Here is a 22,960-nt window from a genome sequence, read left to right as displayed (position 1 = left end):
ATCCCTGTATTGCTCCTTCCAATGTATTACCTCCCCAGTTTATTGTTCCCCCAGTGTATTGCCTCCAGTCCCCAATTTATTGTTCCCCCAGTGTATTGCCTCCAGTCCCCAATTTATTGCTCCCCAAGTGTATTGCCTCCAGTCCCCAGTTTATTGCTCCCCCAGTGTATTGCCTCAGTCCCCAGTTTATTGCTCCCCCAGTGTATTGCCTCCAGTCCCCAATTTATTGCTCCCCCAGTGTATTGCCTCAGTCCCCAGTTTATTGCTCCCCCAGTGTATTGCCTCAGTCCCCAGTTTATTGCTCCCCCAGTGTATTGCCTCAGTCCCCAGTTTATTGCTCCCCCAGTGTATTGCCTCAGTCCCCAATTTATTGCTCACCCAGTGTATTGCCTCCAGTCCTCGGTGTATTGCTCCTTCCAGTGTATTGCCTCCAGTCCTCGGTGTATTGCTCCTTCCAGTGTATTGCCTCCAGTCCTCGGTGTATTGCTCCTTCCAGTGTATTGCCTCCAGTCCTCGGTGTATTGCTCCTTCCAGTGTATTGCCTCCCCAGTATATTGCCTTCCCTCTGTATTGCCTCCCCAGTTTATTCTGCCCCACTGTGTTGCCTCCCCAGTTTATTGCTCCTTCAGTGTATTGCCTCCAGTCCCCAGTGTATTGCTCCTTCAGTGTATTGCCTCCAGTCCCCAGTGTATTGCTCCTTCCAGTGTATTGCCTCCCCAGTATATTGCCTTCCCTCTGTATTGCCTCCCCAGTTTATTCTGCCCACTGTGTTGCCTCCCCAGTTTATTGCTCTCCCAGTGTATTGCCTCCAGTCCCCAGTGTATTTCTCCCCCAGTGTATTGCCTCCAGTCCCCAGTGTATTGCTCCCCCAGTGTATTGCATCCAGTCCCCAGTGTATTGCTCCTTCAGTGTATTGCCTCCCCAGTTTATTCTGCCCCACTGTGTTGCCTCCCCAGTATATTGCCTTCCCTCTGTATTGCCTCTCCAGTTTATTCTGCCCCACTGTATTGCCTCCCCAGTTTATTGCTCTCCCAGTGTATTGCCTCCAGTCCCCAGTTTATTGCTCCCCCAGTGTATTGTAAAAAAACAAAAAACAAACCCACAGGCTCTCACAAACCTCTCTGTATACCACCCCCTCCCCCGCACATGGTCTAATTCATCAATTCCTTATTCGTTTGGTTTACAGGCTGTATTAACCTGTTTTGTTTTAGGCTGTATTTTTGCTATAAACTTTAATGACTGTTTTTTTTTAACAATTGCAGTGAACAAAAACGTAAACAATGAGCAATATGTTGTGTTAAGTTAAATTGACAACTGTTTATAATACTACACCTAGAATATAGATTTTAGAACTTTGTTTTCTATATTTTATGTTAAGTAAAAAATCTGGATAAGTAAGGTAATTAAATGATTGTTGGTCACTGTATGTATAAATATATATACATACAATGGACAAAGGACCATACCCTGTATAACATGTCCCTTGGTAATAATCCACATTATTTAGCTAATCCATATAGAATCTTCTTATGGTAAATATAATATGGAATATAAAAAATGTATATTAAGAATTCAAATATTTCTGTCAAAGTTTTTCACTGACAGAATCCATCAATTAGTCCGAAGTAAATACTTGCACATGCTGAGGTGGAAGAGGTTCTGTCGTCACACAAGTGTCATGGAGCAATGTTACCCTCAGTACAAGGTAGGTCACAATTCTGCCATTTTCTTAGCCAGCGTTCTCTTTGAAGAGGCATCTCGTGGAGGTGTGTATAATCTCTACGAGCCCTTTCATGCTACGTTCTTCGCCACGTTCAGTGGTCCCGTCGGGCTGTTGACTATAATGGTGCAGGCGGAGTCACCGGGTGCTCTGTCCTGCATCATTTTCATCCATATACACCTATTAGAGGTGGACACCAAGACGTAGTCTACTGTGAGTGGCTGTCCGCCTCCAATAGGCATAAACTGCTGAAAATGATGCATGACAAAGCACACGGTGACTCCGTCTGCACCATTATAGTCAATGGCCCCATCGGTGCATATGCTTGAATCATGTTTTGCAAGGGGGGACAAGTTCAGACATAAGCCCCGACAGGGCCCCTGAATATGGGAGAGAACGCTGTGTGAAGGTCCGTAAGCAAACGTCATAGTCTACAGTGGCTTCTCTATTCTACCGAGATCAAATACTGGAAAGATATCGTGAATGTGAAATTGCTGAAGACGCGAGCTACTCAAAGTGTTTTGAATAATAATATTATACATGCCTTCCAACTTTTTGGATTGTATAAGAGGGACACTAAAGGTTCATTTTTTTCAAGCAGGTCTTTACACATAAATAGTTATGTGTTATTCATTACTACAAAAGTATTTTTAATCCAAGTTTATTTACACCATAATTTCCCCCGGGATCAATAAAGTGTATCGTAAGTCAGGCATTAGTATACAACTTGGGACTTACAGGATTATTCTGGTTTTTGAGAACTGTTTCTCAGCTGCAAACTCCTCTTGACTCCCCCTCCCCTGGTCCAGTGCTGCTCCCGGGGTCTTTTATTGTCTGCAGTGCCGATGTCACGTCAACAGCATTGGAGCCAATAACTGAGCTCTGTCCGAATAAACAGCACACGCCACCTAGAGCTGCTGAGCTCACTGATTGGCTGCAGCTATGTCACCATGATGACAGCGCTGCATACAATTATAGACACCGAGAGTAGTGGTGGAAACTAAGCGCTAGTCCTGGGGATGGTGAGTAAACCAATCAGCAAACTGCAACCAGGGGAACATGGTTTTACATTCATGGCCTAGTCTTACTATAGTCTTCTATATGAGTTTAGTGGGGGTACAACACACAACACCTCCACTGATCAGTTGACTACCCACTAGGGTTGAGCGAAACGGGTCGAACATTTTCAAAAGTCGCCGACTTTTGGCTAAGTCGGGGTTTCATGAAACCCGATCCGACCCCTGTGCGGGGTCGGCCATGCGGTACGCGACTTTCGCGCCAAAGTCGCGTTTCAATGACGCGAAAAGCGCCATTTCTCAGCCAATGAAGGTAAACGCAGAGTGTGGGCAGCGTGATGACATAGGTCCTGGTCCCCACCATCTTAGAGAAGGGCATTGCAGTGATTGGCTTGCTGTCTGCGACGTCACAGGGGCTATAAAGAGGCGTTCCCGCCGACCGCCATCTTACTGCTGCTGATCTGAGCTTAGGGAGAGGTTGCTGCCGCTTTGTCAGAAGCAGGGATAGCGTTAGGCAGGGTCCATTAACCACAAAACCGCTTGTGCTGCAGCGATTTGCACTGTCCAACACCACCCTCGGTGTGCAGGGACAGTGGAATTTTTTTTTTTTTTTTTTTTCCCCTCAGCGCTGTAGCTCATTGGGCTGCCCTAGAAGGCTCCCTGATAGCTGCATTGCTGTGTGTACGCCGCTGTGCAAACCAACTGCTTTTTTCAAAGCACAAATCCTCTTGTTCCTTCCTTTCTGCACAGCTATCTTTTTTGTTTGTCCACACTTTTTATTTCATTTGTGCATCAGTCCACTCCTTATTGCTGCCTGCCATACCTGGCTGAGATTACTGCAGGCAGGGAGATAGTAGCTGCCTGCCATACCTGGCTGAGATTACTGCAGGCAGGGAGATAGTAATTGTAGGACATTCCCTGTTTTTTTTTTTTTTTTTTTTTTGGTGGGAGATTAAGATTGGCAATTTGGCATTTCTGCTAGAGTGCCATCCCTGTGTGTGCCATCTCTCTCACATAGTGGGCCATAGAAAGCCTTTTCATTTTTCTGTATTTTTTTTTGTGGGGTGTATAAATTCTCCCTGATAAAAATACAGTGGGAGATTAATATTGGCCTTTGGGCTTGTGTGCCAGTCCTGAGTGTGCCATCTCTCTCACAAATAGTGGGCCATAGAAAGCCTATTTTATTTTTTTTTGGGTTTTATAAATTCTCCCTGAAAAAAAGGGAGATTAATATTGGCCTCTGGGCTTCTGTGCCAGTCCTGAGCGTGCCATCTGTGCCAGTCCTGAGCGTCCCATCTCTCTCACAAATAGTGGGCCATAGAAAGCCTATTTAATTTTTTTTTTGGTTTTATAAATTTTCCCTGAAAAAAGGGAGATTAATATTGGCCTCTGGGCTTGTGTGCCAGTTGTGAGCGTGCCATCTGTGCCAGTCCTGAGCGTGCCATCTCTCTCACAAATAGTGGGCCATAGAAAGCCTATTTAATTTTTTTTTTGGTTTTATAAATTTTCCCTGAAAAAAGGGAGATTAATATTGGCCTCTGGGCTTGTGTGCCAGTTGTGAGCGTGCCATCTGTGCCAGTCCTGAGCGTGCCATCTCTCTCACAAATAGTGGGCCATAGAAAGCCTATTTAAATATTTTTTTGGTTTTATAAATTCTCCCAGAAAAAAAGGGAGATTAATATTGGCCTCTGGGCTTCTGTGCCAGTTGTGAGCGTGCCATCTGTGCCAGTCCTGAGCGTGCCATCTCTCTCACAAATAGTGGGCCATAGAAAGCCTATTTAAATATTTTTTTGGTTTTATAAATTCTCCCAGAAAAAAAGGGAGATTAATATTGGCCTCTGGGCTTCTGTGCCAGTCCTGAGCGTGCCATCTGTGCCAGTCCTGAGCGTCCCATCTCTCTCACAAATAGTGGGCCATAGAAAGCCTATTTTATTTTTTTTTTGGGTTTCAGAAATTCTCCCTGGAAAAAAAAAGGGAGATTAATATTGCCCTTTGGGCTTGTGTGCCAGTACTAAGCGTTCCATCTCTCTCTCTCTCTCAGTCAGTGGGCCATAGAACGCCTATTTTTGGTTTTATTTGTTTTCTAAATTCTCCCTGAAAAAATCATTTTATTTTATTTGGTTTCTAAATTCTTCCTGATAAAATCATATTTTTTTTATTATTTTTTTTTCTAAAGTCTCCCTGAAAAAAAAAAAAAAAAAAACAACCAAAAAAAACAGTGGGAGATTAATATTGGCCTTTCTGCTTGTGTGCCAGTCTTGACTCCTGGGTGCGTCATCTCTCAGTCAGTGGGCCATAGAACGCCTATTTTTGGTTTTATTTGTTTTCTAAATTCTCCCTGAAAAAATCATTTTATTTTATTTGGTTTCTAAATTCTTCCTGATAAAATCATATTTTTTTTATTATTTTTTTTTCTAAAGTCTCCCTGAAAAAAAAAAAAAAAAAAACAACCAAAAAAAACAGTGGGAGATTAATATTGGCCTTTCTGCTTGTGTGCCAGTCTTGACTCCTGGGTGCGTCATCTCTCAGTCAGTGGGCCATAGAACGCCTATTTTTGGTTTTATTTGTTTTCTAAATTCTCCCTGAAAAAATCATTTTATTTTATTTGGTTTCTAAATTCTTCCTGATAAAATCATATTTTTTTTATTATTTTTTTTTCTAAAGTCTCCCTGAAAAAAAAAAAAAAAAAAACAACCAAAAAAAACAGTGGGAGATTAATATTGGCCTTTCTGCTTGTGTGCCAGTCTTGACTCCTGGGTGTGCCATCTCTCTCTCTCTCTCTCTCCAATTGTGGTCCATAGAAAGCCTACATTTTTTTTCCTTGATTTGGGTTCCAAAATCTACCAGAGAAAATAACTCCATCAATCATTGGTAGAAAAATATTGGCCTCTGGGCTTGTGTGCCACTCCTGATTCCTGTGTGCGTCATCTCTCACTCAGTGGCCCATAGAAAGCATATAGTTTGTTACATTTGTTTTCTAAATTCTCCCTGCAAAAATCTATTTTTTTTTTTTTGGGGGGTTTCTAAAGTGTTCCTGAAAAAAATAAAAATAAAAAAAAAATAATAGTGTGACATTAATATTAACATTTGTGCTTCAGTGACAGTCCTGCGTGTGGGGCATCTCTCTAATTTGCAGCCACCAAAAAAAGAGTGTGTAACATTGGGCCTGATTTTCGCTGTGGTCTCACCAACCTGTAAAGGGGTAGCTAAATCATACTGAAGTTATAGCTCACCGTGTAAGTTGTGTGACTGCAACAAATAACGTTAGTTTGGTTACGTTTTTAAAACAATGAGGAAGTCTAGTGGAAGAGGTCGTGGCCGGGGGCGTTCATTGTCAGCTGGTAATGAGGGTAGTGGTAGTGGTGGAGCATCAGGTGGTCGTGGGGGAAAAAATATTGCACCTAAGTCTGGAGCTGTGGAGCCAGGTTCGTCGTCCGGCTACACAAGGCCTCGAACGCTCCCTTTTCTGGGATTAGGAAAACCGCTTTTAAAGCCGGAGCAGCAAGAGCAAGTTTTGGCTTATCTTGCTGACTCAGCCTCTAGCTCTTTTGCCTCATCTCGTGAAACTGGTAAAAGTAAAAGCAGCGCGTCGTTAGTGGATGTTCACGGTCAGGGACAAGTCACTTCCTTGTCCTCTTCAGCAAAAACAACAACAGAGAAGAATGCAGCAGGCGACACAACGGGTTACTCCATGGAGCTCTTTACACATACCGTCCCTGGCTTAGAAAGTGAAGCAGTTAACAGTCCATGCCCATTACAAATTGAATCTGACATGGAGTGCACTGACGCACAGCCACAGCCAGACTACTATGCTGGTCCTTTGACTCAGACCACAACATTGCCCTCGCAGGGTGCTGATCAAGAATCAGACCCTGATGAGACTATGTTGCCCCATCACGAACGCTATACCACCGAACGACACGGTGACACAGACGAAGTTGCGCAGGAGGTACAAGAAGAGTTATTAGATGACCCAGTTCTTGACCCCGATTGGCAGCCATTGGGGGAACAGGGTGCAGGCGGCAGCAGTTCTGAAGCAGAGGAGGAGGAGGGGCCGCAGCAGGCATCAACATCGCCACAGGTTCCATCTGCCGGGCCCGTATCTTGCCCAAAACGCGTGGCAAAGCCAAAACCTGGTGGAGGACAGCGTGGCCATCCGGTTAAAGCTCAGTCTGCAATGCCTGAAAAGGTATCCGATGCTAGAAAGAGTGCAGTCTGGCATTTTTTTAAACAACATCCAATTGATCAGCGCAAAGTCATCTGTCAAAAATGTTCTACTTCCTTAAGCAGAGGTCAGAATCTGAAAAGTCTCAATACTAGTTGCATGCATAGACATTTAACCACCATGCATTTGAAAGCTTGGACTAACTACCAAACGTCCCTTAAGGTTGTTGCACCCTCGGCCAATGAAGCTAGTCATCAACGCAACATCCCTTCCGGCAGTGTAGGACCACCATTTAGCGCACCACCTGCTGTATCTGTGCAGGTATCTTTGCCAGGCCAAAGCAGTCAGGGTCAGGGAATCACCAGTTTCGTAGTAGGAAACACTGCATCTAGGGCACCGGCGGCAACAATACCATCTCCCACCGTCTCTCAGTCTGCCATGTCCACCGGCACCCCCGCTAGTTCCACGATCTCCAGCTCTCCAGTCCAGCTCACCCTACATGAGACTATGGTTAGAAAAAGGAAATACTTAGCCTCGCATCCGCGTACACAGGGTTTGAACGCCCACATAGCTAGACTAATCTCGTTAGAGATGATGCCCTACCGGTTAGTTGAAAGCGAAGCTTTCAAAGACCTGATGGACTACGCTGTACCACGCTACGAGCTACCCAGTCGACACTTTTTTTCCAGAAAAGCCATCCCAGCCCTCCACCAGCATGTTAAAGAGCGCATCGTCCATGCACTCAGGCAATCTGTGAGCACAAAGGTGCACCTGACAACAGATGCATGGACCAGTAGGCATGGCCAGGGACGTTACGTGTCCATCACGGCACACTGGGTAAATGTGGTGGATTCAGGGTCCACAGGGGACAGCAAGTTTGGGACAGTTCTGCCTAGCCCACGGTCTAGTAAACAGTTGTCTGTAGCCGTTCGCACCCCCTCCTCCTCCTCCTCCTCGTCCTCCTGCAGAAGCAAGAGCTCGTCCACAGACCGCAGTCGCACAAACACTCCATCCGCACCTGCCACTGTTGCACACCAGGTCTCCCATTATGGGGCAGCTACTGGCATACGTCAGCAGGCTGTATTGGCTATGAAGTGTTTGGGCGACAATAGACACACCGCGGAAGTTCTGTCCGAGTTCTTGCAGCAAGAAACGCAGTCGTGGCTGGGCACTGTAGATCTTGAGGCAGGCAAGGTAGTGAGTGATAACGGAAGGAATTTCATGGCTGCCATCTCCCTTTCCCAACTGAAACACATTCCTTGCCTGGCTCACACCTTAAACCTGGTGGTGCAGTGCTTCCTGAAAAGTTATCCGGGGTTATCCGACCTGCTCCTCAAAGTGCGTGGACTTTGCGCACATATCCGCCGTTCGCCTGTACACTCCAGCCGTATGCAGACCTATCAGCGTTCTTTGAACCTTCCCCAGCATCGCCTAATCATAGACGTTGCAACAAGGTGGAACTCAACACTGCACATGCTTCAGAGACTGTGCGAACAGAGGCGGGCTGTTATGTTTTTGTGGGAGGATACACATACACGGGCAGGCAGTAGGATGGCAGACATGGAGTTGTCAGGTGTGCAGTGGTCGAAGATTCAAGACATGTGTCAAGTCCTTCAGTGTTTTGAGGAATGCACACGGCTGGTTAGTGCAGACAACGCCATAATAAGCATGAGCATCCCCCTAATGCGTCTGCTGATGCAAAGTTTGACGCACATAAAGGATCAGGCGTCTGCACCAGAGGAAGAGGAAAGCCTTGATGACAGTCAGCGATTGTCTGGTCAGGGCAGTGTACATGACGAGGTACCGGGCGAAGAGGAGGTGGAGGATGAGGAGGATGATGGGGATGAGTATATTTTTAATGAGGAAGCTTTCCCGGGGGCACGGGAAATTGGTGGCGTGGCAAGGCCGGGTTCTGGTTTTTTGAGGGACACAAGTGACGTAGATTTGCCTGCAACTGCCCCTCAACCAAGCACAACCGCAGATTTGACAACGGGAACTTTGGCCCACATGGCGGATTATGCCTTGCGTATCCTCAAAAGGGACACACGCATTACAAAAATGATGAACGATGACGATTACTGGTTGGCCTGCCTCCTTGATCCTCGCTATAAAGGCAAATTGCAAAATATTATGCCACATGAGAACTTGGAACTAATATTAGCAACAAAACAATCAACTCTTGTTGACCGTTTGCTTCTGGCATTCCCTGCACACAGCGCCCTTGATCGTTCTCACACGAGCTCCAGGGGCCAGCAGACCAGAGGTGTTAGAGGGGCAGAAATCAGAAGTGGCGTTGGACAGAGGGGTTTTCTGACCAGGTTGTGGAGTGATTTTTCTATGACCGCAGACAGGACAGGTACTGCAGCATCAATTCAAAGTGACAGGAGACAACATTTGTCCAGTATGGTTACAAACTATTTTTCATCCCTTATCGACGTTCTCCCTCAACCGTCATTCCCATTTGATTACTGGGCATCCAAATTAGACACCTGGCCAGAATTGGCAGAATATGCATTGCAGGAGCTTGCTTGCCCGGCAGCTAGTGTCCTATCAGAAAGAGTATTCAGTGCTGCAGGTTCAATACTAACAGAAAAAAGGACTCGTCTGGCTACCCAAAATGTAGATGATCTAACCTTCATTAAAATGAACCACAACTGGATTTCAAAATCTTTTGCCCCACCCTGCCCGGCTGACACCTAGCTTTCCTATGAAAAGGTCTTGCCTGTGGACTATTCTGAATGACTTTTCCAATCTCGTAATTTTCTTCACCTGATTGTCCAGCATACGACATGTTTCCACCTCACGAAATGGCCAAACTCCCCACACGGGGCCGTGCTATCGCCACTTTGCGCTTGGACCCTTGAGAGTGCTGTTTGTCTGAAGAGGTGGGTGTGGCCGCTTTTGGTCGACGGCACTGCCACTGGGTCCCTCATAGTACAATAAAGTGTCTCTGGCGGTGGTGGTGCGCACCCAACGTCAGACACACCGTTGTAATATGAGGGGCCCTGTGCCTGTACCGCCGGCCACAAGACAGTTCCCCCCCCCAGCTCAAACAGTGCTCTACCACTAGCAAAATTATCTCTCACAGCTTCACCAATGTGTAGTCTAGCCGCTGACATCCTTCAATGCCTGGCACTGACAATACCATTGTTTTGACATTTTTGTTATGTTAGGCCTTCGAAGCCTGTCTGCGGTCCCTTCTTTCTACAACTACTACACTGACCAGGCCACTGCTGGCCGTGTTACCCTGGAACCAATTTAAAAGTGCCTACAGTCAGCCCAATTTTGTTATGTTAGGCCTTCGAAGACTGTCTGCCGTCACTCCTTCCACTAGACTTCCACTGACCATACACTGCTGCCCATGTACCCCTGGAACCAATTTAAAGTGCCTACAGCCAGCCCAATTTTGTTATGTTAGGCCTTCGAAGCCTGTCTGCGGTCACTCCTTCCACTAGGCCTCCACTGACCACACCACTGCTGCCCGTGTACCCCTGGAACCAATTTAAAATTGCCTACAGCCAGCCCAATTTTTTTATTTTAGGCCTTCGATGCCTGTCTGCGGTCCATTCTTTCAACTACTACTACACTGACCAGGTCACTGCTGCCCGTGTACCCCTGGAACCAATTTAAAATTGCCTACAGCCAGCCCAATTTTTTTATTTTAGGCCTTCGATGCCTGTCTGCGGTCCATTCTTTCAACTACTACTACACTGACCAGGTCACTGCTGCCCGTGTACCCCTGGAACCAATTTAAAATTGCCTACAGCCAGCCCAATTTTTTTATTTTAGGCCTTCGATGCCTGTCTGCGGTCCATTCTTTCAACTACTACTACACTGACCAGGTCACTGCTGCCCGTGTACCCCTGGAACCAATTTAAAATTGCCTACAGCCAGCCCAATTTTTTTATTTTAGGCCTTCGATGCCTGTCTGCGGTCCATTCTTTCAACTACTACTACACTGACCAGGTCACTGCTGCCCGTGTACCCCTGGAACCAATTTAAAATTGCCTACAGCCATGTGTTATTATTTTAGGCCTTCGATGCCTGTCTGCGGTCACTCCTTCCACTAGGCCTCCACTGACCACACCACTGCTGTCCGTGTACCCCTGGAACCAATTTAAAATTGCCTACAGCCATGTGTTATTATTTTAGGCCTTCGATGCCTGTCTGCGGTCACTCCTTCCACTAGGCCTCCACTGACCACACCACTGCTGTCCGTGTACCCCTGGAACCAATTTAAAATTGCCTACAGCCATGTGTTATTATTTTAGGCCTTCGATGCCTGTCTGCGGTCACTCCTTCCACTAGACTTCCACTGACCAGACCACTGCTGCCCGTGTACCCCTGGAACCAATTTAAAAGTGCCTACAGCCAGCCCAAGTTTGTTATGTTAGGCCTTCGATGCCTGTCTGCGGTCACTCCTTCCACTAGGCCTCCACTGACCACACCACTGCTGCCCGTGTACCCCTGGAACCAATTTAAAATTGCCTACAGCCAGCCCAATTTTTTTATTTTAGGCCTTCGATGCCTGTCTGCGGTCCATTCTTTCAACTACTACTACACTGACCAGGTCACTGCTGCCCGTGTACCCCTGGAACCAATTTAAAATTGCCTACAGCCAGCCCAATTTTTTTATTTTAGGCCTTCGATGCCTGTCTGCGGTCCATTCTTTCAACTACTACTACACTGACCAGGTCACTGCTGCCCGTGTACCCCTGGAACCAATTTAAAATTGCCTACAGCCATGTGTTATTATTTTAGGCCTTCGATGCCTGTCTGCGGTCACTCCTTCCACTAGGCCTCCACTGACCACACCACTGCTGTCCGTGTACCCCTGGAACCAATTTAAAATTGCCTACAGCCATGTGTTATTATTTTAGGCCTTCGATGCCTGTCTGCGGTCACTCCTTCCACTAGGCCTCCACTGACCACACCACTGCTGTCCGTGTACCCCTGGAACCAATTTAAAATTGCCTACAGCCATGTGTTATTATTTTAGGCCTTCGATGCCTGTCTGCGGTCCATTCTTTCAACTACTACTACACTGACCAGGGCACTGCTGGCCGTGTACCCCTGGAACCAATTTAAAATTGCCTACAGCCAGCCCAATTTTTTTATTTTAGGCCTTCGATGCCTGTCTGCGGTCCATTCTTTCAACTACTACTACACTGACCAGGTCACTGCTGCCCGTGTACCCCTGGAACCAATTTAAAATTGCCTACAGCCATGTGTTATTATTTTAGGCCTTCGATGCCTGTCTGCGGTCACTCCTTCCACTAGGCCTCCACTGACCACACCACTGCTGTCCGTGTACCCCTGGAACCAATTTAAAATTGCCTACAGCCATGTGTTATTATTTTAGGCCTTCGATGCCTGTCTGCGGTCACTCCTTCCACTAGGCCTCCACTGACCACACCACTGCTGTCCGTGTACCCCTGGAACCAATTTAAAATTGCCTACAGCCATGTGTTATTATTTTAGGCCTTCGATGCCTGTCTGCGGTCCATTCTTTCAACTACTACTACACTGACCAGGGCACTGCTGGCCGTGTACCCCTGGAACCAATTTAAAATTGCCTACAGCCAGCCCAATTTTTTTATTTTAGGCCTTCGATGCCTGTCTGCGGTCCATTCTTTCAACTACTACTACACTGACCAGGTCACTGCTGCCCGTGTACCCCTGGAACCAATTTAAAATTGCCTACAGCCATGTGTTATTATTTTAGGCCTTCGATGCCTGTCTGCGGTCACTCCTTCCACTAGGCCTCCACTGACCACACCACTGCTGTCCGTGTACCCCTGGAACCAATTTAAAATTGCCTACAGCCATGTGTTATTATTTTAGGCCTTCGATGCCTGTCTGCGGTCACTCCTTCCACTAGGCCTCCACTGACCACACCACTGCTGTCCGTGTACCCCTGGAACCAATTTAAAATTGCCTACAGCCATGTGTTATTATTTTAGGCCTTCGATGCCTGTCTGCGGTCACTCCTTCCACTAGACTTCCACTGACCAGACCACTGCTGCCCGTGTACCCCTGGAACCAATTTAAAAGTGCCTACAGCCAGCCCAAGTTTGTTATGTTAGGCCTTCGATGCCTGTCTGCGGTCACTCCTTCCACTAGGCCTCCACTGACCACACCACTGCTGTCCGTGTACCCCTGGAACCAATTTAAAATTGCCTACAGCCATGTGTTATTATTTTAGGCCTTCGATGCCTGTCTGCGGTCACTCCTTCCACTAGGCCTCCACTGACCACACCACTGCTGTCCGTGTACCCCTGGAACCAATTTAAAATTGCCTACAGCCATGTGTTATTATTTTAGGCCTTCGATGCCTGTCTGCGGTCCATTCTTTCAACTACTACTACACTGACCAGGGCACTGCTGGCCGTGTACCCCTGGAACCAATTTAAAATTGCCTACAGCCAGCCCAATTTTTTTATTTTAGGCCTTCGATGCCTGTCTGCGGTCCATTCTTTCAACTACTACTACACTGACCAGGTCACTGCTGCCCGTGTACCCCTGGAACCAATTTAAAATTGCCTACAGCCATGTGTTATTATTTTAGGCCTTCGATGCCTGTCTGCGGTCACTCCTTCCACTAGGCCTCCACTGACCACACCACTGCTGTCCGTGTACCCCTGGAACCAATTTAAAATTGCCTACAGCCATGTGTTATTATTTTAGGCCTTCGATGCCTGTCTGCGGTCACTCCTTCCACTAGGCCTCCACTGACCACACCACTGCTGTCCGTGTACCCCTGGAACCAATTTAAAATTGCCTACAGCCATGTGTTATTATTTTAGGCCTTCGATGCCTGTCTGCGGTCCATTCTTTCAACTACTACTACACTGACCAGGGCACTGCTGGCCGTGTACCCCTGGAACCAATTTAAAATTGCCTACAGCCAGCCCAATTTTTTTATTTTAGGCCTTCGATGCCTGTCTGCGGTCCATTCTTTCAACTACTACTACACTGACCAGGTCACTGCTGCCCGTGTACCCCTGGAACCAATTTAAAATTGCCTACAGCCATGTGTTATTATTTTAGGCCTTCGATGCCTGTCTGCGGTCACTCCTTCCACTAGGCCTCCACTGACCACACCACTGCTGTCCGTGTACCCCTGGAACCAATTTAAAATTGCCTACAGCCATGTGTTATTATTTTAGGCCTTCGATGCCTGTCTGCGGTCACTCCTTCCACTAGGCCTCCACTGACCACACCACTGCTGTCCGTGTACCCCTGGAACCAATTTAAAATTGCCTACAGCCATGTGTTATTATTTTAGGCCTTCGATGCCTGTCTGCGGTCACTCCTTCCACTAGACTTCCACTGACCAGACCACTGCTGCCCGTGTACCCCTGGAACCAATTTAAAAGTGCCTACAGCCAGCCCAAGTTTGTTATGTTAGGCCTTCGATGCCTGTCTGCGGTCACTCCTTCCACTAGGCCTCCACTGACCACACCACTGCTGTCCGTGTACCCCTGGAACCAATTTAAAATTGCCTACAGCCATGTGTTATTATTTTAGGCCTTCGATGCCTGTCTGCGGTCCATTCTTTCAACTACTACTACACTGACCAGGGCACTGCTGGCCGTGTACCCCTGGAACCAACATCAGAAAATATAAAAATAAGTATTTTGCTTATAAAAAAGAAAATACTGGTGAGATATCAAATGCAGACATTTTAACATTAAAAACAAACACACAACTCTAATCTGGTACAGTACTAAAAATGGCCACCAGCTACAATTACTTTCTCCTGCAAGTAGTTAACTGAAAGTTTTTTTAAATTGAAAACACACATATGGCATCCACCGAGTGTTGTCCTGTCGCGTCTTCTTTATATTATTGCCGAGAAGATGCAAAATAATGAAAATAATAAAATCATTAATTACCAAAATAATAGAGAAAGTCAACACCACATTGCAAATAAACATTCATTCCAAATAAAGAAGCAGGGCGCGTCCGAGGGTGAGTATATACCTAATAAGAATATAATCACCCTCGGACGCGCAATGCTTATTTCCAACAGCCTTCCTTCCTAAGAATCAGCCCTTCCGTCGTGTAGAGAGACGTTGTGTTACACTCCAAGGTGTTCCCCAGGTTGCCTTTCCTGAGCTTCGATCTTCCGGCTCTCGTTTAGTAGTTCTTGGAAACTACTCTGCATTAGGCCTTCAAATTGGGTATGGGGTGTAGAGAGATGGTGTGTTCCACTCCAAGGTGTTCCCCAGGTTGCCTTTCCTGAGCTTCGATCTTCCGGCTCTCGTTTAGTAGTTGTTGGAAACTACGCTGCATTAGGCCTTCAAATTGGGTATGGGGTGTAGCGAGAGGGTGTGTTACACTCCAAGGTGTTCCCCAGGTTGCCTTTCCTGAGCTTCGATCTTCCGGCTCTCGTTTAGTAGTTCTTGGAAACTACACTGCATTAGGCCTTCAAATTGGGTATGGGGTGTAGAGAGAGGGTGTGTTACACTCTAAGGTGTTCCCCAGGTTTCCTTGCCATTGCTTCGGTCTTCCGACTCTCGTTTAGTAGTTGTAGAAAAGTACACTGCATTAGGCCATACAAAATGGGTATGGGGTGGAGAGAGATGGTGTGTTACACTCCAAGGTGTTCCCCAGGTTGCCTTTCCTGAGCTTCTATCTTCAGGCTCTCATTAAATTGTGGTTAAATGGAACAACTGCATTTGGCGTACTAGTTGGTTTGGGGCCTACTATCGGTGTCTGCCACTCCTTGCTGTTCTCCTCCACTGAACAAAGCTGTGCCGCCTGTTTACTACGGTTGCCAATTTTGAACTGCATTTCGACTACTTACTGATTTGGCCCTACTCTCTGTGTCAGCCTCTCATTCCAGTTGTCCTCCACTGCAATGCCCCCTGGTTATTCCTGTGTTACCAATTTTGAACTGCATTTAGCCCACTTTCTTCTTTGGGCCTATATCTGTGTTTCCACTTCATCGTGCCCATTGCCCAGCCAGTGATAGATGAGTCTGCTGGTACATTGACCCATAACGCAACATTCCCCGTGCACGCTACACAACAACATTGTGACCCTGCTGAAAGTCAGGTTGCTCTTCCCGCATACCATACCACCTTACACGGGGACAAAGAGGAAGGTGCAGATGAAAGTGCAGGTTCCTTCATCAGGTGGGGGGAGGAATACTAGTTGGCGACGTCACTGGCACAGGGCCTCTCATAGTACGCAAAAGTGTTGCTGCCGGTGGGAGGCGCCCCCGCCGTGCAAACACACCGCTGTACTTTGAGGGGCCCTGTGCCAGTGCCAATGCCAACGAGTGGGCCCCCCCTGCTTGCTCAGGTTCACAGCACTTGCAAAGTTGAAATACTTACCTCTCCCTGCTCCACTGCCGTGACGTGGTCCAGATTTCCTGGGCCCACTAATTACTTGAACCAGCCCTACCCCCCACAACTTTAGCCAAATGACCCCCAATTTCAAATGCCTTCCAATTATTATAAGGTAAATTACGCTTGACAAGCTTCATTAAGAAGAATGGATGGTTTTGACATTAAAATGGCCACTCTAGGTGTTTTCCTGGCCCCCACTCACTGCCGACTATGCTGCCCCATTGACTTGCATTGGGTTTCGTGTTTCGGTCGATCCCGACTTTACGTCATAATCGGCCGATTTCACTCGACCCGACTTTGGACATAGTCGGGTTTCGCAAAACCCGGCTCGACTCTAAAAAGGTCAAGGTCGCTCAACTCTACTACCCACCTCTGCACCTGAATAGTGGCTATGGCCGGATACCGCACATCCACTCCAATTCACATGATTGGGCATGGATCTGCATTATCGGGATGGATGCTGGCAGCAAGATGGGCTCTTCCCCAGCTTTGGCACAAGGAAGCCACAAGTTCCTGCATTTTGTTGTGGTCTTCTGGTCAGGATGAATGGGGAAAAATGGAGCAATAGAGCGCTTCATTGTACCTTTTATGTGTAGAATTCCTCAAATTTTTTTGCTCTTTGGATGGAGAGCACAATCTTGCCTCTTAAAAAATAAAAAACAAAGTAGTTGTAAAGGAGAACATATCCTTTGGTTGTATTTATTGTTACTCAATCAGTTTTCTAATATTTGACTACGATTTTCCAGAACTGTTCATAGAGAGCCTGCCATGTCCAGAAATGCTACGTACCTTCAGATATAAACTGCAGGTAGATAGTGGTAAAATCATGCCTGCATGTGTTCCTAGAGCAGCGGCTACAGGGAGGAAATGACCTTATATTCTCCCTTTGACCTCTCACTTCCAGTCATACAGTATGAGGAGCAGCTACAGTCACTGCTCACCATACTGTGACAGTGACCTCTCCGATAGCTGGAAGCGAACGTCCGCAAGGAGGAGATAAATTCAATTTCTTACTGTAGCACCAGTAAAGCACGTAGCCATGATATTAACGCTGTTTAGCTTATCTGGACATGACAGGTTCCTTATAAGCATAAACATTTCAGGTATACATTGCAATTCACCAATATGCGACTGTCACAACATCCTGTGTTCATTTTATTTTCAACCCACAGGAGCAAGTTGGATACATCATGCAGGAGTACGCCGATTCTGTGCAAAGAGCTCAGAGACTTTCAATAGCGAGAGAACGCTTGCTAACTGGACAAAAGAACTCAATTAATTTAGTCACTCAGGACGACCTTATGATCTATATGCAGTGGATAATTTGTCATCTGCATTCAGTGAAGCCTATCTACAGCTACATAAGAGTACGTATCATCAGGACCATCAATAGATTGGAAAATGAACTGATTTTAACAGGAGATACCATAGAATTACATTCTGGGCTCGTTTGGGAAACCGAGATCTGACATCAGCTTCTGTCAATCACTTGACCTCAATGTCACTATGCTGCTACAGGGAAGATTAAGGCAAACTAATGCAGCTTGGTCCCATCTGAATTACCGTAATAGCTTCTGTTGTGTTCCCACTTAAAGTAAAATTAGTTCTTGGCTAGTGTTTGACACTGCGTAATTTCACTACAAAAAAAAAACCACAACGTCTTACAGTTCCAGCAAAGTGAATTTAATTGATAGAAATCTTGCTGTTTTTTTTTACAACGGTTAAATTGACCCGCGCTGCTTTTTTGAAATCCGCAACATGTCTCTTGTGTGCACGCTGAGTTTTATGCGTGGATTTTCCCTATAGAAGTGCATCAGATGCAGAAAAATTGCAGGTAAAAAAAACTTATGTGCGTTTTTAGTGCATTTTCACTGCACAAGCGCACTAAAAACACATATAATCTGCACAGGACTGTAAAAATAAAGTGTTGTCAAATCCAATTCCTAGGAAATAGCAAAGGAAAAGCAGCTATATTTAAAACATGTCCTACCAAAAAGACGCAGTTCTAAAAACGTCTGTTAAATAAATGCTCTGAAGAGCACAATGAAAAACCACAAGTAACCTAATTTAGGTAATATGGGCAGAAATGCTGCAGACAATTAGCAACATCAAAAATTAACCTTTTTCACGCTATTGGTCTACTGCTACTACTACTACGTGCTATTGATATCTACTATAAAACCCATCAAATCTTACATTTTGGGTTATTCACGCTGAAGTAAATGAGGCTGATCCTATGGTTCATCTACTTACGGGAATATATTTTTAGATTTTACAGTACCTGCCCATTTCTGATCGTGCGGTAGAAGTGATAGAATCACAATTAAAAGATCGTGAAAATCACCCGTCCATTGATGTTGGATGTACAACTTCCAGTGATGGCCGTCCTGAAGAGTCTGGTAAGAAATATGTCCTTTACAGACCATTCTGAACATCATTACTCCTATATAGATGATCTCTTTCTGCACTTTGTGGTTCTTTGTAGTGAGAAGATGGCCATTGGAGACTGTGGTTTACATTATTGGGCTTCTTTTTATTTCATTTTGATATCATTTAGATTATCGTGGTGAATAACAAAGATTTTATTGTTTAAAATTAAGAATACATCTTTACATATACACTATACAGTATATTTTATATGAAAACCAATGAAGACCAGAAGCACCAAAAATATGTTAAAATTGACAACCTTATTAAATAGAGAGTAATACAATAGTAAAAAAGAGATAACAAAGAGATAACAGGGACTCACCAAAAAGGTGGCAGAGCAATCCCCAGACGGCAATACACACCAAGTACCAATGATGTAAAATAGTCAGCTCCAAAGTGTCAATGCTTACGTGCAAAATACATAAATATGTGCATGTATAATTATGCACACACCAATTATAAAGAGCGCAATAGACACCATAAAATCTCATCAAAAGTGCCAATTCAAGGCATACAAGTGAGAAAAGAGCCTAACTAGTAACAAAGCATAAGAAGCATATTACCTGAGGGACCGCACCACCACACGCCCCAACGCGCGTTTCGGCTACGTGCCTTCTTCCAGGGGTATATATAGTATATTTTATATCTAAAGCATATAAAACTATTCTAACATTTCAAAGTAAGTTTGCATACATGACTCATCCTCGTCACTTGAGACAATGTATACAGTGTCACTCTCAGTCCAATGTAATATATGTAATATTTCCATTTATTACAACTTTACTACCAATAAATAAACAAAGGAATATATTTATCCAGCAATTTACATACTTTTTTTACATAAACTAAATCCCAAAAGCCAAGTTTTCAAAAAGTCGTAAATTGTACATTTTTGAAAAGTTGAAAAAGTTGACATGGAGCACGGTGAACAACTTTTAGACAAGTTCATTAAGTTTTATGCCAGAAAAAAAAAAGAAAAATTCAAGGTGTAGATATCATTTTTTTGTCTTATGATCGGACAGTCTAAAAATTCACCAAATGTTTTAAGTGACTTTTAATAAATTTGGTACTATTTTGCCCAATATATATATATATATATATATATATATATATATATATATATATATATATATATATATTTTAATAGTGGCATATAAAACACCAGTTTTAATCGCTCTGGGACAGATTTTGCTCAAGCAGGTAGAAATATTACTAATATGTATATTTTTTCTGTTTTGTTTTTAGACTTACGTCAGCGAGAAGATTCTGAGTTACCTGAGCACCAAATAGAAACAGAGCAGATAAAACCAATTCTTCGTCAGTTGTTATCTACTTATAAGATAGGATATGATACAGAACAGCTTAAGAATACAGCCAATGAGATGGAGCTGCTAACGCTGGTGCGTTATATGGTGGTCAATGATTTTGTGAGACCATGCAGAACATTATTTTGCAGGAGGTATTAGTATTTTTTGCCTGGTAAGAGATGCCGTATTTACAGCAATATGGGCTATGTGAGCTCATATAGCTGACCTACTACTGAAAATCATTAAAAATATAAGTATAGTTCAAAGAGGATTATACTTTAGGGGGCAAATGGCAGGACAATTACCATAGATAACATATTCCAGAGGTACTACAGAGAGAAACAGCAAATTTGAAAGCCCATATATGTCTATGAGACTTTCAAGTTCAGGTCAGGAGACCCGCGTCCGGTCCATGCATTGCGGTCTTGCATAAAATTAATATCTACAGTAGAAGTTCTATGCAGAGTCACTTTTTTAACAAAATAGTATGCATTAAATTTTAAAAGCTAGACTGATTATATATTATATATATATATATATGTATATATATATATATTTATATAATTGCCTTGTAACGTTTTAATTTCCTGTTCTGTCCAGATGCCACCGTATCCCAGAATTCCAAGCGGAGGAAGTTCACCGACCGCCATATTAGGACACCCAAGTGATGGGTGTCTCAATATGGAAACTGCTGCTGGTACCAACCTATTGCTCGGTACCACCAGCAGAACACCGTCGCGAACACGCGTCCGCCAGGATCAGGCGAATGATTCACTGACAGCCGCCATCTTTGTACAGGAGGTGCACATGCGCAGTTTTAATGTGACCACCACTATCTGTCTGCACAAAGATGGCGGCCATCTGATTTACTGCGCCAGCGCGAATTACGCGCAGGTGCAGTGAATCATTCGGCTGATTTCGACGGCAGATGCGCGACGTGTCTACAGGCAGAAGAAGCCGGCCACATTAAAGGGGTTTTCCCACGAACGAAAGTTAATTTTAAAAATTGACTGTGTCTGACCATGTACGGAGCATACCACATCTCTTGGGCAGGAGAGAAAGGAAAACATAATACTGACATTACAGCAGGTGATCACAGTGGATTCATTTTGTGAGGTAAAATATTTCACTGACTGTTTTTAAAAAATATTTTACCTCACAAAATGTATCATCTGCGATCTCCTGCTGTAATGTCAGTATTGTCTTGCTTCCTACCCTGCCGAAGAGCTGTGGTATGTTCGGTACATGGTCAGACACAGACAATTTTTAAAATTAACTTTTGTTCGTGGGAAAACCACTTTAAATACAAAAGAAAATCAATGCCAACATGGCTCCTCCTAAAAAGTACCCAATGACAATGAAAGGAAAGCAGCAAAGGCACAACGTCGAAGGCAACAAAGGGCAAATGAGACTCTTGAAGAGCAACAGCATAGCTGGGACAAAAACAATGCATATAAGCGTAGGCGTCAAGCACATGAGTCCCCTGATGCAAAAGTCATTAGATTATCACAGGATGCCATTAGGGAACAACAGCGCCGCATGCCTGCCCCCATCGTGACATTACCCCCCTCCCGATGCAATAGCATCGGGCCTCCATCTAGTATCTAGTCACAAAAAATCAAACCCATTCATCTAAATTATGGTGCGATCTAGCAGTGCACATAGCGATCTTTGGCCGTGTGGTGTGTGTCTCGACTAAGGTTGTGTGTAGATCCTTCAGACAACCATTAGAATACCATGTTTATCAACTACTTTACCTATTTTTGCAGGTTTCTGCAAAGTTTCGAAGTACTTTTATTAGGCAAAAGACTATGAATACATTTCCATTGTATGATTCTGGAATGGAAACAAATGATGGATGGGGATTTAGAGGTCCACATATGGCTTTTAAGAAAATCGCCAACTGGCTTCCATTCGTAAAGGTAAGCAAAATATATAGATTTTTCCTTTGTACAAATAACCTTTGTTGCCATAAGAGGACCCGTGACCAAGTTAAAGGTGGTCAGATTTTGCTATTATTTTATTCCAGCTGCTCCCCTGAGTATTCTGGGTTTTTGTCTGTTTTTCGTGTTTTGTTTGTTTTCTAAATCTTGCTGTATGGTTCCCGAGATATGCACCTTTTTATTTAGTGCTAATTTATATGGTCTTTACCAAGGGGGAATTACTCGCAGCACAGTAATACAGAGGAAACTAAAGACATGTCCCCAGAGAATCCCGCACCATAAAAATTAGAACTCAATAAAAAAGTCCATATCTCTGTAACCGTATGGTGGATTTAAAAAAAACAAACATAAAACTGAATAATAAGGGAAGCAATGGCAATAATGTAAGAGAAAAAAATGGCCACTTGTGACCTGGTGATTAAAGGGAACCTGTCAACCCCAAAATGGAAGATGAGCTAAGCCCACCGGCATCAGGGGCTTATCTACAGCATTCTGGAAGGTGGAGTCAGGCTTGAGCTACAGGTTGCTGCCAGGTACAACTCCTGGGCAGTCCCTGGGACTGCAGCTGCTGGGGTCAGGTTCACTGACAAGTCATAGACAGGGCTGGATTCACATACTGGTACAACAGCACAGCCAACACAGAATACTGGGATAGGTTCAAGTTCAGACAACATGAGTTTCTGGTGCGGCTTCTGGTTCAGGTACCACCAGAGCAGTTTCAAGTTCAGGTACCGTCGGAGCAGCTTCAGGTTCAGGTACCGCCTTAGCAGCGTTAGGATTTACAGTTAGGATTGTACGGCAACAAGAACACCAAAGAACTTCACAGGATACAAGAACAGTGTGTGTGTGCAACTGTATGTTGCCAGGTCCAATGTAGGGAACTACAGGGGTTGCTCATCCGATACAGTTCAACCGGAATCAGGGTAGAGTTTGGTACAATAATTAACAGATTGCCGAATGGCAATTAGACCCTAACTAAAGATTCTTAGATTGATAAAATATAACTTTTAATGATTAAAT

The 22,960-nt window shown here is 44.7% G+C and overlaps 1 protein-coding gene across 1 annotated transcript in view; it reads left to right on the top strand.

Moving 5' to 3' along the window:
- Positions 1-22,960, top strand: part of LOC138637737 (uncharacterized) — a 383,106-nt gene that overhangs the window by 27,922 nt on the left and 332,224 nt on the right. The window contains exons 5-9 of the mRNA XM_069726649.1: positions 1,592-1,705; positions 17,433-17,627; positions 18,530-18,659; positions 19,936-20,090; positions 21,767-21,919. Of these exons, the coding sequence (XP_069582750.1) occupies positions 1,592-1,705; positions 17,433-17,627; positions 18,530-18,659; positions 19,936-20,090; positions 21,767-21,919 (747 nt within the window). The remainder of the gene's footprint in view (positions 1-1,591; positions 1,706-17,432; positions 17,628-18,529; positions 18,660-19,935; positions 20,091-21,766; positions 21,920-22,960) is intronic.

The sequence above is a fragment of the Ranitomeya imitator genome, chromosome 5 (assembly GCF_032444005.1).
Source record: "Ranitomeya imitator isolate aRanImi1 chromosome 5, aRanImi1.pri, whole genome shotgun sequence".
NCBI lineage: Eukaryota > Metazoa > Chordata > Amphibia > Anura > Dendrobatidae > Ranitomeya > Ranitomeya imitator.
The sequence above is the reverse complement of the archived record's forward strand: the minus strand, read 5'-3'. Positions and strand labels throughout refer to the sequence as shown.